Source organism: Patagioenas fasciata, chromosome 22 (assembly GCF_037038585.1).
Source record: "Patagioenas fasciata isolate bPatFas1 chromosome 22, bPatFas1.hap1, whole genome shotgun sequence".
Classification (NCBI taxonomy): domain Eukaryota; kingdom Metazoa; phylum Chordata; class Aves; order Columbiformes; family Columbidae; genus Patagioenas; species Patagioenas fasciata.
Window position 1 is genome coordinate 1,590,217 of NC_092541.1, and position 14,228 is coordinate 1,604,444.

Below are 14,228 nucleotides of genomic sequence, written 5' to 3' on the forward strand. Positions count from 1 at the left end.
AAACTCCGGCAGCTGCGCCCGGGGAGGGCGATGGGGAAGCGGCACCAGGTGCTAGGAAGGGATTGTGCTGGGAGGTGGAAACTGTTCACAAGTTACACACCAACTTCAGGGCTGCCTGTCTGCTCCGTGGCCTCTTTGGCACGGGGACGGGGCCAAGGACAACGACTGCCAGCTGTCCTGGACTTTACCAAAGCACCTTTCTGGGCACGAAGGTGCAGGCTAAGCCCAGAAGCAGGGTTTGCCTTCAGCAGCTCTCTGCGAGCTGGCGGGCAGGGCTGTGGGGCTTGGGGTGTTTGTGCCAGGGGATGGAAGGGTGAAATGTGGGTGGTCCCAGGATGCCCACATCAGGGAACAGAGGTGGGGAACCCAGAGAGAGCAGCTGTGTCACACAGTGATGTCTGCACTGGTGGCTTGGGGTGCTGTGGTGGCACCGGGGGACAGCTGGAGAGACAGGGCATCATCTCTGGCCCCCCCGGCTCTGAGCTCTGCCTGCTGTAGCACAGCTCCTTGTGGCAAGACACTGATCAGCCCGACACGGCGGCCACCAGCGTGGGGAGATTGTGGGGATGTGATCAAAGGGAGCTGGGAACAAAGTCGCGGCCGTTCCGTCCCGCTGTCAGCATCAACCCCTCTGTCCTTGGCGTGTTTGCTCGGCCCTGCTGCGGAGGGAGGCGAAGTGGGGGGTCAGGGAGGTGGAAGGATGGGGCGCTCACCACTCACAGGGCTGGGGTAGGACGTGGAGGTTTGCACGTCCATCGTGGTCAATCCCAGGGCTGGGTTAGGATCGAGCTGGGGACAAAGGCAGCAGGAGCAGGTCTGGGAAAGGAGAACAGTGCTGGCTTGGGGGACATCCTGCGCTGAGCTCAGCCCGGGGCTGCGGCCAAGCCCCGGTGCAGCGGGGATGCGGCCGTGCTTCCTGCCACAGACCGTGCCAGCACCAGCAGCGAGCAAAACAACAGCTGCTTTCCGGGCAGCCCCCGTAGAGCCGAGTGCGCTTCCGGAGGACAGCGGGGCCAGGGAGGCTTGTGGGACAAGACTGGGGGACCAGACATCCCTGCCTGCTGCAGGCACTGCCACACCAAGGGACAGATCAGTGACAGGCAATGGGAATAAGCCCACATATTCAGGGGGCCTTGGCGATCCACCCAGGCCAGTGCTTGCTGCGTGGGCTGTGCAGTGGGGGACACCATTCGTGCACCCTGACCTGCATCCCCAGGGTGACTTGGAGGAGGGGATGGAGCGCTCCTGCTCCCAGCTCTCTCCCCCACCCCTGTCCCCATGTATTGCAGCAGAGCTGCCAGTGCTTCTGATGCACCCCAAGAATCTGTGCCTGAGGGGACAAGGGGCTTCAGCCCTAGGCTGGTGGCACCCACTGCAATGGGGCTGCCAGGGAACACCGCTGGGATTTCAGGGCAGAAACAGCCAGGAGGCACCTGTACCAGGACAGCCGGAGCTGCTCGCGGGGTCTCCCAGGAGCTGCATCCCCCGGGGAGCCGGAGTGGGAGCAGAACCCGGGCGAGGAGGGCCCGGGGGGTCACCCCGGGAGGCGGCGGGGCGGACTACAGGTCCCAGCATGCCCGGTCGTGCTCCGCACCTGCCCGGGGAGCGGCTTTTCTTATCGGCGGGGCCGCGGGAGCGATGTCCGAGGGCCCCGCCGCCGCCTCCGCGCCGGGAGCAGCGCCCAGCGGTGAGTGCGCCCCGGGACCCCCGGTGCACCGAGAGCCCCCACCCCCCGGTGCGCCGAGCCCCCGGCTCTCCCCGTATCCCATCCCCCCGCTCCGGGATGCACCGAATCCCCACTGTCATCGGGCGCACTGTCCCCACCGGTCCCCCGGGGGGGTCACAGGTGACAGCTGCCGGTGCCCGCTGGAGAATTTACCCCCTTCTCCCGGCGCCCGGCTCCCTCCACCGCCCCGCTCCCACTCGTGGGCTCCCACACCCGGTAACACGTCTCCACACTTCGCTGCCGGAGCCGTCGCCCCTCGCCCGGGATGTCCCCCGTTTGCGGCCGGGGGTCTCGGGGGTCCCGGGGGCCGGTGTGGCCTCAGCAGCGGCTGCCTGGGGAGGGGGTTCGGGTGTGGCTGCGCTTTGGGGTTCCCGGTGCCCGAACCAGGAAGTCTGCAGGGGAGCGGGAAGGGTTTTCCTGCTCTACGGGAAAAGGCTGATGGTGCTGAGGGTGTTTCTGCAGGGGGAAGGGAACGGGGGGTTCAGGGAACCCACGGGCTGACCAGTCTGCGAGAAGGGTGCTGGGGGTCACGACAGAGCAAAGGTGACGGAGCCGAGCTGCGGGCTGGGGAGCCTGGCAGCACCAGGATGAGCTGCTGGGGCAGGAATCCATCCCCCGGCAGCCTCGGGTGCGGGGAGAGGCTCATTTCTGAACGCTGCGTCGGGCAGATGCTGCCTCCTGGGGTCGCCTGAGCATCAGGACGGGACGGAACGGGCCGTGGGACCGCAGCCTGGCTGTGTCCGTACCCTTCCCTGCACGACAGCAGCGACGTTCCCAGCCCCGGGGACTCTGCGAGGTCTCCTTTGGGACATCCCCTGAGCTGGGACAGGGCAGGACTGCAGTTACTCCCAACCCAGTGGCAGGATTGAACCACCACCTCATCCTTGCCCTGCATATTGGCCTTGCTGCTCTACAGTCCCCCAACCCAGGCACTTGTGGAGGTTCCTCACTCCGAGCTGCCTCCCCTCCCCAGCCCTGGGCTCCTGCTGCAGCAGCTGAAGGGAAAAAATAGCCAGGAGTGAGCCCAGCACCGCTCAGCTGCTGCTGAGCATCGGCACTGGGTGCAGGGTGGGGAAGGGGCTTCAGGTCATGTGAGAGAATCATAGAATCATTTTGGTTGGAAAAGACCATCAAGATCATTGAGTCCAACCATTCACACACCCCTGGCACTAACCCATGATGAGAGCTTCATCTCTGGTCTGTCCAGCCCTCCAGGGATGGTGACTCCAGCACTGTCCTGGGCAGCCTGTTCCAATGCTCCACAGCCCTTTGGGGAAGAAATTGTTCCCAAGATCCAACCTCAACCTTCCCATGCCCAGCTGGAGGCTGTTTTCTCTCATCCTGTGCCTTGTTACTTGAGACAAGAGACCAAGACCCTCAAGTCCAGCCTGGGTGCTGGGCGCTGCAGGGCTGTGCAGGCAGGGAGATGTGCAGGCAGGGAGATGCACACACAGGGAGATGTGCAGGCAGGGAGATGTCTGGGCAGGAGCTGCATGACGGCATCGGGCAGGGCAGAGAGCGGCGAGCACAGGCCTGTATGTGCAGCTGAGGAACGGGCTGAAATGGGGTCCCAGTTCTCCTGACCCACCATCACCGGCTCCACCATCCTTCTGCTCTTACCCTGCTCCTCACCAGCTCCATTGGGGCAGGTCCTCAGGTCACCTGGCAGCTGAATGCTGGTGGCTGGGGGACAGTGAGGTCCGGGAGCGATGGGAGCTGCTTGTACATGTCTGAACAAGGTCTGCTGTGGGGAGGATTAATGTACGTGCAGGAGCTGGGCCAAGAGGAGACACAGGGCTCTGGCAACCCCAGCTGAGTGCTGACTCATGGGCCAGGCTCCCTCCCCGGAGCCAGCGGCAGCGTGGGGAGTGGGGCAGCGGCAACCCGGCTCCTCGGCACGGTGGGTCCCCTTCCTTCCCTGGGGAGAAGCGGGGAGGGAGAGGGTGTGTGGATTTGGGGCTGGGGAGCTGTTTTCTGGGAGCACGGTGCAGGACTAGGTGGTCCCAGTGCTGTGGGTGGGGGTGCTGTGGGCGTGCTGTGGGGTGTCCCCGCTGCCTCGGGCCTGTCTGTGGTGCCAGGGTGGATCTGGTCTCGCTGGAGGGAGGTACAGGGTGGCCTGGGTGCTGCGGACGTGACATCAGCCATGAGCACGTGCCGGGTGCCAGGGCAGCGATGCCATGGTGTGAACCAGCCGGTGCCGCGGCCTCCACTGCAGTAGAGGTGGGACATGGGCGTATGTGGCTTGCACGGGAGGCTCCTGCCCCACAGAGCAGAGGGGCAGCAGTGCCAGCAGTGCCAGCAGCTGAGCCAGGGCGACTGGAGGCAGCGGGAGAGCTGGAACATGCCGGTTTTATGGCCAGTCACGCGATGCGTTTATGGCTGGGGTGGGATGACCGTGGATGCTGCCCAGCCCTACCCTGGGCAACACAGCAGGTCCCTGCTCCACATCCTGGTGCCGATGGGCTGGAAGATCGCAGACGAACTTTGCTCTCCGAGGTGGGGCTCCCGAGGGCTCTTGCGGGAGCCGCTGGCACCACAGCTGTGTTCACACACTGCTGAGCGGCTCAACGGCCCCTTCCAGGGACCTGCCCGCCAGCCTGGGGGGAGCAGGGTCCTACCTGGTCCCTGTGGAGCATCCTGGCGCCAATCTGGATATCACCAAGCATTTGTTTTGGTGCTGAGTGCCCCACATGTCGTAGCGGCTGCTGCAGAGGCTGCGCTGAGCAGGTATGCCGACCCGGCGCCATCCCCAAAACTGCCCCACATCCAGCAGCATGTGGAGGATGAGCTGGGACCTGTCTGGGCACCGGCTGTCCCCATGGCCCCTGTCCCCACAGCAGCCCATGGGCTGGCTGGAGAGGGGGGACACCTGGACACTGGCCGTGTTGTCCAGGTCTCTACAAGCCCCCAGGCCTGGCAGATGCTGCCCCTGGGGAGGGCGTTTGGCCAACAGCAAGATACTAAGGGACATGTAGATGCTTGAGCGTGTGGCTGGGGTGCAGGATGTGTCCACAGTCCCCAGAACATCACCCTAACAGCTCCTTCTCCCCAGGAAGGGACCGGAGAAGGGACTCTGCTGCCTGCCAGCGCTGCTCCAGGGAGCCAGGGAGGAAGGTGCTTCTCCCCATGGCAGCCAACCCCCCGACATAACACCAGCCAAACTGGACACCGCGGGCCCACAGGTGACCCCCTCCGACCAGCACCGACCTGCCCATGACATCCAGCCCAGCCCGGACTCATCTGCTGCTGCTGTGCCCCATGCTGGCCCCACATCCCACGTGTTGGCCGTGGGCAGACACCGCGATGCCGCGACCATCACTGGTGGGTAGAGCTGAGCGGTGCCGGCGGACGGCCCTGGGGACTGGGCATTGGGTTGAGGAGCTGGGGCAGCTCTGGGCTGGTGCCTTGTCCTGTCCCCGTTCTGTGACTGGAGCTGAGTCACCGTCCTGGCATCTGTCACCGCACGCTGGCATCCCTGGCTTGCTGTCCCCAGTGCCACACGGCTGGGCAGAGTGTGGCCAGGAGATGGCAGCAGGACCCTGCCCGCAGAAAGCGGGGTGTTGAGGTGGGACAGAGGAGAGCTGAGGCAGGGGGTCCCTGTGTGCCACCCCTCGGGGGGACCCCAGTCCCCACATGAGTGGCCTTGGGGGCAGATCTACTGGTGGCACCAGCCTCAAACGCCGAGGGGACAGATGGGGCTAAGGATTCCATGGCCCGCCCTGGATCCCCTCCTCCCAGGTGTCCCCCACCCTTGTCTGATGCTTGTCCCTCTGTCCCCAGACCTGTGCAGCGGCGATGTCCCCGAGGTGGAGATCATCAGCCTGCTGGGCGAGCAGCTGCCCCGCTACACGCTGCGGGCTGACACCGTCTTCGGCTATGACCACGACGACTGGCTGCATGTCCCCCCCGGCCCCCCAGAGCCCCTGTCTCCCCTCACCCCCCAGCAGATCGAGGAGACCCTGCAATATTTCCGTGAGTGTCTCGTCCCGCACCACGGGGCTGGTGAGGGCAGCAGGGTGCAGGCAGCAGGGTGCAGGCAGGGATGCAGGCAGGGATGCAGGCAGCGGTGCAGGCAGGGATGCAGGCAGGGATGCAGGCAGCGGTGCAGGCAGCGATGCAGGCAGGGATGCAGGCAGCGGTGCAGGCAGGGATGCAGGCAGCGGTGCAGGCAGGGATGCAGGCAGGGATGCAGGCAGCGGTGCAGGCAGGGATGCAGGCAGGGATGCAGGCAGCGGTGCAGGCAGGGATGCAGGCAGGGATGCAGGCAGCGGTGCAGGCAGGGATGCAGGCAGGGATGCAGGCAGCAGTGCAGGCATCACTGGCTGGGCTGGGTCAGGGCCGTGAGGGCAGTGCAGGAGCTAATCGCCGCTAATGGGATTGACGGGCTGGATTTCCTTGCCTGGAACATCCCGGGCTAATTCTGGGAGCAGCTTCGTCTGAGCTGAGCCGGATGCTCAGAGAGAGCCACTGCCATCTCCAGGGACCCTCTGCATGTCCCTGATCCCATGCACTGTGCTGTGGCTCCCTGGGGTGGCACAACGGTGGGGGGACAGTGCAGGATGTGCTGGTGACCCCCCCGTGCTGTAGCCCCACCAAGCACAGCAGCCTGGACCAGCCGAGGGGATGGTGGGGTCGCTGCTGCTGGTGAACTCCCCAGAACCATGGGGTGCAGGTGCCTGGGGGGCGACACCCACAGCCCCCCAGCCAGTTAGGGGTGATGCCTCGTGGCTGTGCAGCGAGGTTGGTTCCCAGCGCGGGGTCGGGGTTCAGCGGGGGGCACAGACGGATTATCTCTGCTTTGCTTCTGCCTCTGGCCCACGTGCGGCGGGGGCAGGATTAGAGTGAGGGGCTGGGGGATGGATGTGGGGCAGCAGGAGACAGATGGGGCTGAGGGCCCGGCCCTGCTGTTGGCCCCATTGCCACCCCCCTGCCTGCGACAGGCTGGGGACAAACCCTCACTGTGCCCTGCCTGCGCTTGCAGCCCTCCCCATGCTGCGCCCCTCCCTGGTCAGCAGGCAGTGGGGTGCAGCCCCCCAGCCATCAGCACCTCCTCCCCTGCAGCTCCAGTGCAAGGGGTTGAGCCCCAAACACCATTCACTCGCCATAGATTTTAGCAGGACCCCAGGCACCCCCATGCCTTCTCTGTGGGGACAGCCGCGCTCGTCCCCGGGAGCCCCGTGGGTCACGTTTCTCCGTGGCTCCAGTGCCACTTGCATGTGCCAGCGTGGAGGGGGCCGCACTGTCTCATCCCTTTACCCAAACCATTAAGCTGCCATCAGAAATAGCCCCCTGTAATCTGCTTGTGCAGAGACACGGGAGACCTGGCCGGAGGAGCAAATCCCTGGGCAGGGGATTAGGAAGAAGTGGCTCCTGCCCTGTCCATGCCAAGACACACACTTTGTGTCCTTGGGGTGCCCGGGGGAGTGCCCGGTGAGCTGGCTGGGTCCCTGCCCTCGCACTCTGCTGTCACCAGGAAAAACTCTGGTGCAAAGAGGGAGAGGCCGGGTCTGAGGGCACCTGGCTCCGGCCCCAGCTCCAGGAGGGTCCCGGTGGTTATGGCAGGATGTGGTTTGGGGTCAGGATCGCGGTGGATGGGAGTCCAGCAGGAAAATAACAGCATAGTGAGCTGCTGAGGGGCAGCCCCAGCCTCGTCGATTCATTGATTAGTTTGGTACTAACGAGGAGTTGCATTGGGGTAGGTGACGGGTGCAGGCAGCGCACCGTGGTGCCGCGGCATGGGGTGCTCAGTGCACCCCGCTGCCCTCCCGCCTGCGAGGTTTGTGCTACGTGCCAGCCAGCTCCTCCATAATTCAGCACAGCATCATTTATTCAGTTCTCCTGCCTCGGCGCTGCCTCTGCACAAGTGTGGTTATGGGGGATGCCAGCTAGGGAGCGTGGGGCAGCCTGGACAGGGCATGGGGGGCCAGATTTGTGCCAGCCCATGCTCAGAGCATGGAGGTGCTGAGTGGGGCAGGTTGGAGTGGGTTGGGAAAGCCCTTTCCCAGCTCACAGACCTGGCACATCCCAGCACTGCGCTGCACACTCAAACGTGCAGGATTTGCAGTGAGCTGTGTTGGTGACGATGGGGGGGACCCAGGCCTTGGGGACAGGCTTGGGGTGAAGAGTAAGGCTGGTCAGGAAGTGGACAGGGAGCTTTGGCAAAGCTGTCCTGTGGTGTGACATGATGTGACCATCATGGGGACCCCAGCCCTGCACGCTGGCTGGGTTTAGCATGAATGACCTGAAACCTTGCCTTGTTCCTCCGAAGGAACAGAAGCTGTTTGTGCAGCTGGGATCAGCCCTACAAAGCTGCTGCTCAGGCATCAGTGACCCCCAAGTGTCCCCTCTAAGCAGCTGGTGCTCAGCACCATCCATGGGGACAATTGTGTTCATGGACTGGGAGGCTGAGCAGGACTGTCCTGATGGGTCCCCAGGGCGCCCCAACAGGGAGCCTGGTCTTGGGGTACGTAATGGGATGCGAGTCCGTAGGGTGTCCTAAGGGAGCCTGGTCCTGGGGTGCATGATGGGGACCGTGTCCGTGAGGTGTCCTAAGGGAGCCTGGTCCTGGGGTGCTTGTTGTCCCCATGTCCCCAGGGTGCCCGGGGCATGGTGCAGCCGCAGCGAGACGATCCCCGCCGCGGCGGAGCGGGCAGCCCCCGGTCCCCCCCCGGCCCCGCCGCCCCCGCCCCGCTCCCGCCCGGCACCGCCCCCGGCCCAGGCAGGTGCGCTCGGCCGGAGCGACCCTATAAATAGGGGCGGGAGCGGCCGGCTGGGCTGGTCGCGGTGGGCTCGGCTTAGCTGGGCTTGGCTCCGCACCATGGAGATCTGGAGCAGCCCCGCCGCCTACGACGAGCTGAACGGGAACGCGGAGCCGGGGGGCGGCGGCGCCGACCCCATCGCCCGGGAGCTGGAGGAAGGTGAGGGCGGCCCGAGCCGGTGATGCCCGGGGCGGCCCCGGGAGCGCGGCTGCGGCGGAGCCGGGGAGCGCGGAGTGGAGCTGGGGCTGGTCCGGAGCGGGTGGGGGGGGCCGGGGATCGGGGTCTCTACCCGGGTGGGTGCTGTCGCCCTTCCCGTTCGTGTGTTCCCCCCTCCCCGCTGCGGGGTGCGCAGGGCTCCATCCTGGGAGAGCTGCCGCCTGGTCCCATGGGGGCCCCCTGGGTCACCCTGACCCCAGGGAGGGCTGTCACCACTGCCGTGGGATGGGGCGAGGGTTGCCCGCTGGGTCTGTGTGTGCCCATGGGGATGGGGTCTGCCCTTCCATTGGGTGCGGATCCCCGAATTGCACTGGTCCCTTCATTATGCTGGACCAGGCCCGCGGATGGGGCGGGTGTTTACATGTTTGCCAGCACTGCAGCCCCAGTGCCTCCCAGGTCCTGCCGCTTGCTCCAACCGTAACGATGCTCATGCTCTAATTATTTCCAATTAACGGCTCAGGGGCCTGACGAGGTGCAGCTGGGGACCCCTGCAGGGAGCAAGCTCTGTTGGGGCGTGGGGAGGGGTGTGAGGCTGGGGCTGCACTTGGCCCCTCTCCCTGCGGACGTGCCTGCTGGGGTGTGTGCCCACCGGGGCACGGGGCCAGCGCCCAGGGCGGTGGGGACAGGATGGGGACGGGGTTGGCAAGTGGGGGCATTGCTATGACAACGGGCACATCATTACACAACCCCAGCTGGGGCAGCATAATGGGATTTGTGTGGCTGAGCTCTCCTGTTAACCCACTTTGTTTGCCCGGTTGGGGATGCGGCCCAGGCACCGCTCTGCTGGGGGAAACTGAGGCGGGTGACCTTGGGGCAGTCGGATGTCAGAAGGGAGCGACCAGGAGTGGCTGTGTGGTGCAGGCAGGACCCAGGGCTTCGTGCTCGCTGTCGTCTCCCTCCCGCCGCGCAGCCCCAGCGTTGCCATCTGGGTGCCTGCCTGGGGCTGCCTGGCAGCTTCTGCAGGCGTCGTTGGCAGGATTGGTGCTGGGGGGACAGACGGGCCACCTCTCCCTGCCAGAGACCCAGATAGCGGTGGGGAGGAGGCAAAGCTTTTTCTGGGACCCAGCCTGACGCCATAGCACTGCATGTTGGCATCGCAGGCTGCCTGTTTCTGAGGCAACCTGCCTGCAGCCGCCTTTGCCCCCGGTGCTCAGCGTGCCGATGGCTGCGCTGCTGCAGCTGGGGGGACGTTGGGGCGAGTGGGGGGTGCAGCATCCTGAAAGGATGCGCTTGGCTCTGCCTTGGTCAGCGTCTCCAGGGAGAAACTAGGGCAGGGCTGGCTCCTCGTGGGGGGGATCTGGGGGAGGGGGCTGGGGACAGATTGGAGGGGACGCTGCCTGCGAGCCTGGCTCAGCATGGTGCCACCCACCACTATATATACTGGAGCTCCAGACTGTTTTTCGCTGGAGATGTCACCTCCGATTCTGTCTGTGCCATCTGCCTTTCCCCATCCCTCCTTCCCGTCCGTGTGTCCTGTGGCGGGGCTGGCGCTGTGTCTGGGTTGGGGTGGTGGGTGCAGCGAGGGGGGAGATCTTTCCTGCTGCCCCAGGATGTGGGCAGGGTTGGGGGAGAAGTGAGAGCACCGTGTTTCATGTGATGCTCTCATTGCTTTGAGCATCCCTGCCTGCCTCTGCCCCACGCCATGGCTGGTGCTGCTAAGCAGATAAAAGGTCCTTTTTGGTGGCCAGCGTGGAGCAGCTTCGTGCCACCTGCAGCAGCCACCTCCCGTTCCCTCTGCCGTGCAACACTGGGGTCTGCGATGGGAAGTGGTGACGCAGGGCAGGAGGCAGCGGGGGGACAGTGCTGAGCAATGCGGGGGTTCACCCTTCACCCTCCTCCCCCAGTCCTGTGCGCTGAACGGGTGGCCAGGATCACCAAGACCTACCATGACATTGATGCAGTCACCAACCTGCTGGATGAGGTATGTTGGTGCCCTCCCTGCTCACGGGCTTGGGCTGGGGGCTGGTGGGACCCCGGGTGTGCAGGGATGGGTGAGGGAAAGAGGGGACAGAGCAGGGGACGGGCCCTGGCTGACACAGACCTGCCCCTTGCAGAAGGAGCGGGACCTGGAGCTGGCAGCACGCATCGGGCAGTCCCTGCTGAAGCAGAACCGGAGCCTGACCGAGCGCAACGAGCTCCTGGAGGAGCAGCTGGAGTTGGCCAAAGAGGAGGTAGCGGTCCCTGGGTGCAAGGTCCTGGCCTTGGGGACCTGGGGATGGATGTGGTGGCCGTTTGCTGAGGAGTCCCAGTGGCCTAATGGATGAGACCCTGGATGGGGAATGCAGCAATGACCAAGGGGTAATGGCAGCACATTGCTGCCCCTAATAGAAGGAGGAGTGTCCAGACCTGCTGAATATGTTGAGGCCTTGCAAGCAGGAGCTAAACTACAATGTTGAGGGAGGTGGTGAAGAGGTGACAATGTCATGCTGCATCCTCCATCGAAGGGTCACTCAATAATCAGGCCTGACCCACTTCTGAGGCAAGTGCTGCCCCGCTGCCAAGGTTAAAGGCGGAAAAACCTCATTGCCCTGGTCAGAGCCTCAAACCATTTAGGGAGTGCTAGAGTGAGGTTGAGGTTGGACTCAATGATCCTGAGGATCTTTCCCAGCCAAAATGGTTCTATGACTGACACATGTCAATGTACCGACGTCCCTTCCCCTCCCAGATCGCCCAGCTGCGCCATGAGGTCTCCATGCGGGATGACCTGCTCCACTTCTACACCACCACGACGGAGGAGAGCGAGCCCACCTCTGCCACCTCCACGCCGTGAGTTGGAGGGTCCTTGTCCCACGGCAGCCGTGGGTCCAGCCCCACAGAGCTGGGTTGCTGCAGATGCCTGCCTGGGGGGTGGGGGGGTGGGGGGCAGCCCCATCCTGCCTGCACTGCGGGTGCTCAGCGCCTTCCCTGCTGTCCCCAGGCTGCGCCGGCACGAGTCCTCGCTGTCCCTGCACCAGTACTTCCAGTACGACACCTTGCAGCAGAAACTCAGGTGTCTGGAGGAGGAGAACCAGAAGCTTCGCATGGAGGTGAGTGGAGCCGGCTGCTGGGACCCCCCCTCCCCATCTCCCCGTGCCCCCCTCGCTGCTGGGGGACCCGCGCTGGCCCTCGGGGAGGCTGGAGGTCCCGCCTGCCACCCTCAGCCCCTCCAACGCTCTTGCCCAGGCCACCAACATCACAACCGAGACCTCTCGGTACGAGGACCAGGAGCAGCAGCTGATGATCGACTGTGTGGAGCAGTTCTGTACGTGGGGCTGGGCTGGGGGGGCAGCTCCTCAGTGGGTCGGGGGGGTCTGCAGGGGGTGGGGCGCTGTGCTCTGGCAGTGATGGAACCCCGTTTTTTCCCCAGCCGAAGCAAGCCAGCAGGTCCTTTACCTCTCGGACGAGCTGGCGCACAAGGCGGAGGACGCGGCGCGGCAGCAGGAGGAGATCAGCCAGCTCCTGGCGCAGGTGGCCGACCTGCAGCACAAGTGCCGTGCGGTGAGTGTTCCCCCCATGCCGGGGACATGCTGGGGGGTGCGGGGGGGGCCACAGCTGCCTGACCTTTCTCATCCTACCCTCAGTACGGCTCAGAGGTGGAGGAGCTCCAGCAGCACCTGGCCGTGGCCAAGGAGGTGCAGCAGCAGCTCCGGACGGAGGTGAGCGCAGGGAGGGACCAGCCGTGGGTGCCCTGGTTTTGGGGGGGGGGTCCTGCGGTGCCTGAGCTGTGCCCCCGCCCGCAGCTGCGGGACCTGCAGGAGAAGTACGCGGAGTGCGGGGGGATGCTGCAGGAAGCCCAGGAGGAGGTGAAGAGCCTGCGCAGCCGCAGCCTGCCCAACAGCACCGTCAGCCGCTACGCTGCCCCCAGCCTCCTGCCTGTGGTGAGTGGGGGGCGCGGGGAGGCCTGGGGGGGCTCTGCTCCACCTCTCTGCTCACACCAGGTCCCCTGTGTCTCCAGGACTCACTGGCAGCTGAGATCAAGGGGACAATGAGGAAAGGGACAGACAGCTCCTCCTCGGACTACAAGTGAGTGCTGGCATCGGTGGGTTGTGCTGGGACAGGATGGGGGGCCCGTCCCTGCCTGGGGGACACATCCTGCCCGCTTTCTGCCCACAGGAGCTACTGGCGTGTCTTTGAGACGGTGAAAGCGGTGAACCAGGCGGCCAAAGCCAAGTCTTGCTCTGAGTCTCCCCACAACACACCGGGCTCCAAGCAGTTGTCGGCTGCTCCTTCTGGAGGGGCCAGCACCCCCCACACTGGCTCAGAGAGCACCCAGTGAGTGGGGGTATCGGGCTGGGTGGGACGGAGGGGGCATTGGCAGGATGTTACAGTCGTAGAGAAGCTTGTGTTGAAGAGACTTCCAAAGCTCCCGCAGTGCCCCCCCTGCCATGACAGGGACATCTTCACCAGCTCAGGGTGCTCAGAGCCCCGTCCAGCCTGGCCTGGGATGTCTCCAGGGATGGTTCATCCACCACCTCTCTGGGCAACCTGGGCCAGGCTCTCACCACCCTCAGGGCCAACAATTCCTTCCTCATGTCCAGCCTGAATCTCCCTCCTTTAGTTTCAAACCATCACCCCTTGTCCTATCGCAACAGACCCTGCTCAAAAGTCTCTCCCTACCACATGTTGATTGCATCAGAGCATTAATCAACGCTGCAAGCTTGGGGCAAGGGGAGGGCAAGCGCAGCAATAAGGGGATGGTGCAGTGCAGGGCTGTGGCCCCAGCACCCTGACCCTGTCCCCTCTGGCAGGGGTGAGGGGACCGGAGAGGAGCCCCGGGCAGCCCCGGGCCGGCAGGACCTGGAGGCAGCGGTGCAGCGGCTGTCGGCGCGGCAGCAGAGCCACGGCTCGCAGGAGCGCTCCTTCTTCGAGGCGGAGCGGGAGCACAAGCTTTGGCAGCTGAGGGATGGGGAGAGCTCCAGCGGCTTCCTCACCCCCAACGAGAGCATCGTCTCCACCGGGACCCACTACTCGGGGGGCTCAGAGCTCACCACCGGCTCCGGCTTCTCCCTTGGCTCCCTCACCTACTTGCCCGACAAGCTGCAGATTGTGAAGCCCCTGGAAGGTGAGGGGTGGAGGGGACGTCCTGGTGTGTGAAGCTGGAGATGCTGGGAGGGTCCTGTGACACCAGCTGAGCCCTCCCGCTGGCTGTGTCCCCCCAGGCTCTGTGACACTCCACCACTGGCAGCAGCTGGCACGGCCCAACCTGGGTGGGATCCTGGTGCCCCGTCCTGGGGTGCTCACCAAAGACTTCAGGCAGCTGGACATTGACCTGGAGGAGGTCTACAGCCTCAATGACCTGGAGGAGGATGATGTGGACGCCAGCTCCTTCCAACTGCTCCCTACCTCAACACCCACCAAAGCCAAGGAGCGCCCCGGGGGTGAGCGTGGGGCGAGGGGGCGGAGGGGACGTGTCCCCCAGGATGCCCATGTCCCCCAGGACTCCCCCGTCCCGCTGCCCCTTGCACGCCCCCGTGCTGTCCCCTCTTGCAGCCTGTCCCTGCCACCCCTCGGTCCCCGTGGGGATGCTCCGACTGCAGCTGCACGAGGGC

At 65.0% G+C, this 14,228-nt stretch overlaps 1 protein-coding gene across 1 annotated transcript in view; it reads left to right on the top strand.

The window, feature by feature from the left end:
* Positions 1 to 8,452: 8,452 nt before the first annotated feature.
* Positions 8,453 to 14,228, top strand: part of HAP1 (huntingtin associated protein 1) — a 7,743-nt gene continuing 1,967 nt past the window's right edge. Inside the window, exons 1-13 of the mRNA XM_065856193.2 lie at positions 8,453 to 8,643; positions 10,545 to 10,621; positions 10,755 to 10,871; positions 11,366 to 11,466; positions 11,618 to 11,726; positions 11,863 to 11,941; positions 12,047 to 12,177; positions 12,261 to 12,335; positions 12,420 to 12,557; positions 12,635 to 12,702; positions 12,793 to 12,951; positions 13,428 to 13,741; positions 13,839 to 14,057. Of these exons, the coding sequence (XP_065712265.2) occupies positions 8,544 to 8,643; positions 10,545 to 10,621; positions 10,755 to 10,871; positions 11,366 to 11,466; positions 11,618 to 11,726; positions 11,863 to 11,941; positions 12,047 to 12,177; positions 12,261 to 12,335; positions 12,420 to 12,557; positions 12,635 to 12,702; positions 12,793 to 12,951; positions 13,428 to 13,741; positions 13,839 to 14,057 (1,687 nt within the window). The 5' untranslated portion in view covers positions 8,453 to 8,543. The remainder of the gene's footprint in view (positions 8,644 to 10,544; positions 10,622 to 10,754; positions 10,872 to 11,365; positions 11,467 to 11,617; positions 11,727 to 11,862; positions 11,942 to 12,046; positions 12,178 to 12,260; positions 12,336 to 12,419; positions 12,558 to 12,634; positions 12,703 to 12,792; positions 12,952 to 13,427; positions 13,742 to 13,838; positions 14,058 to 14,228) is intronic.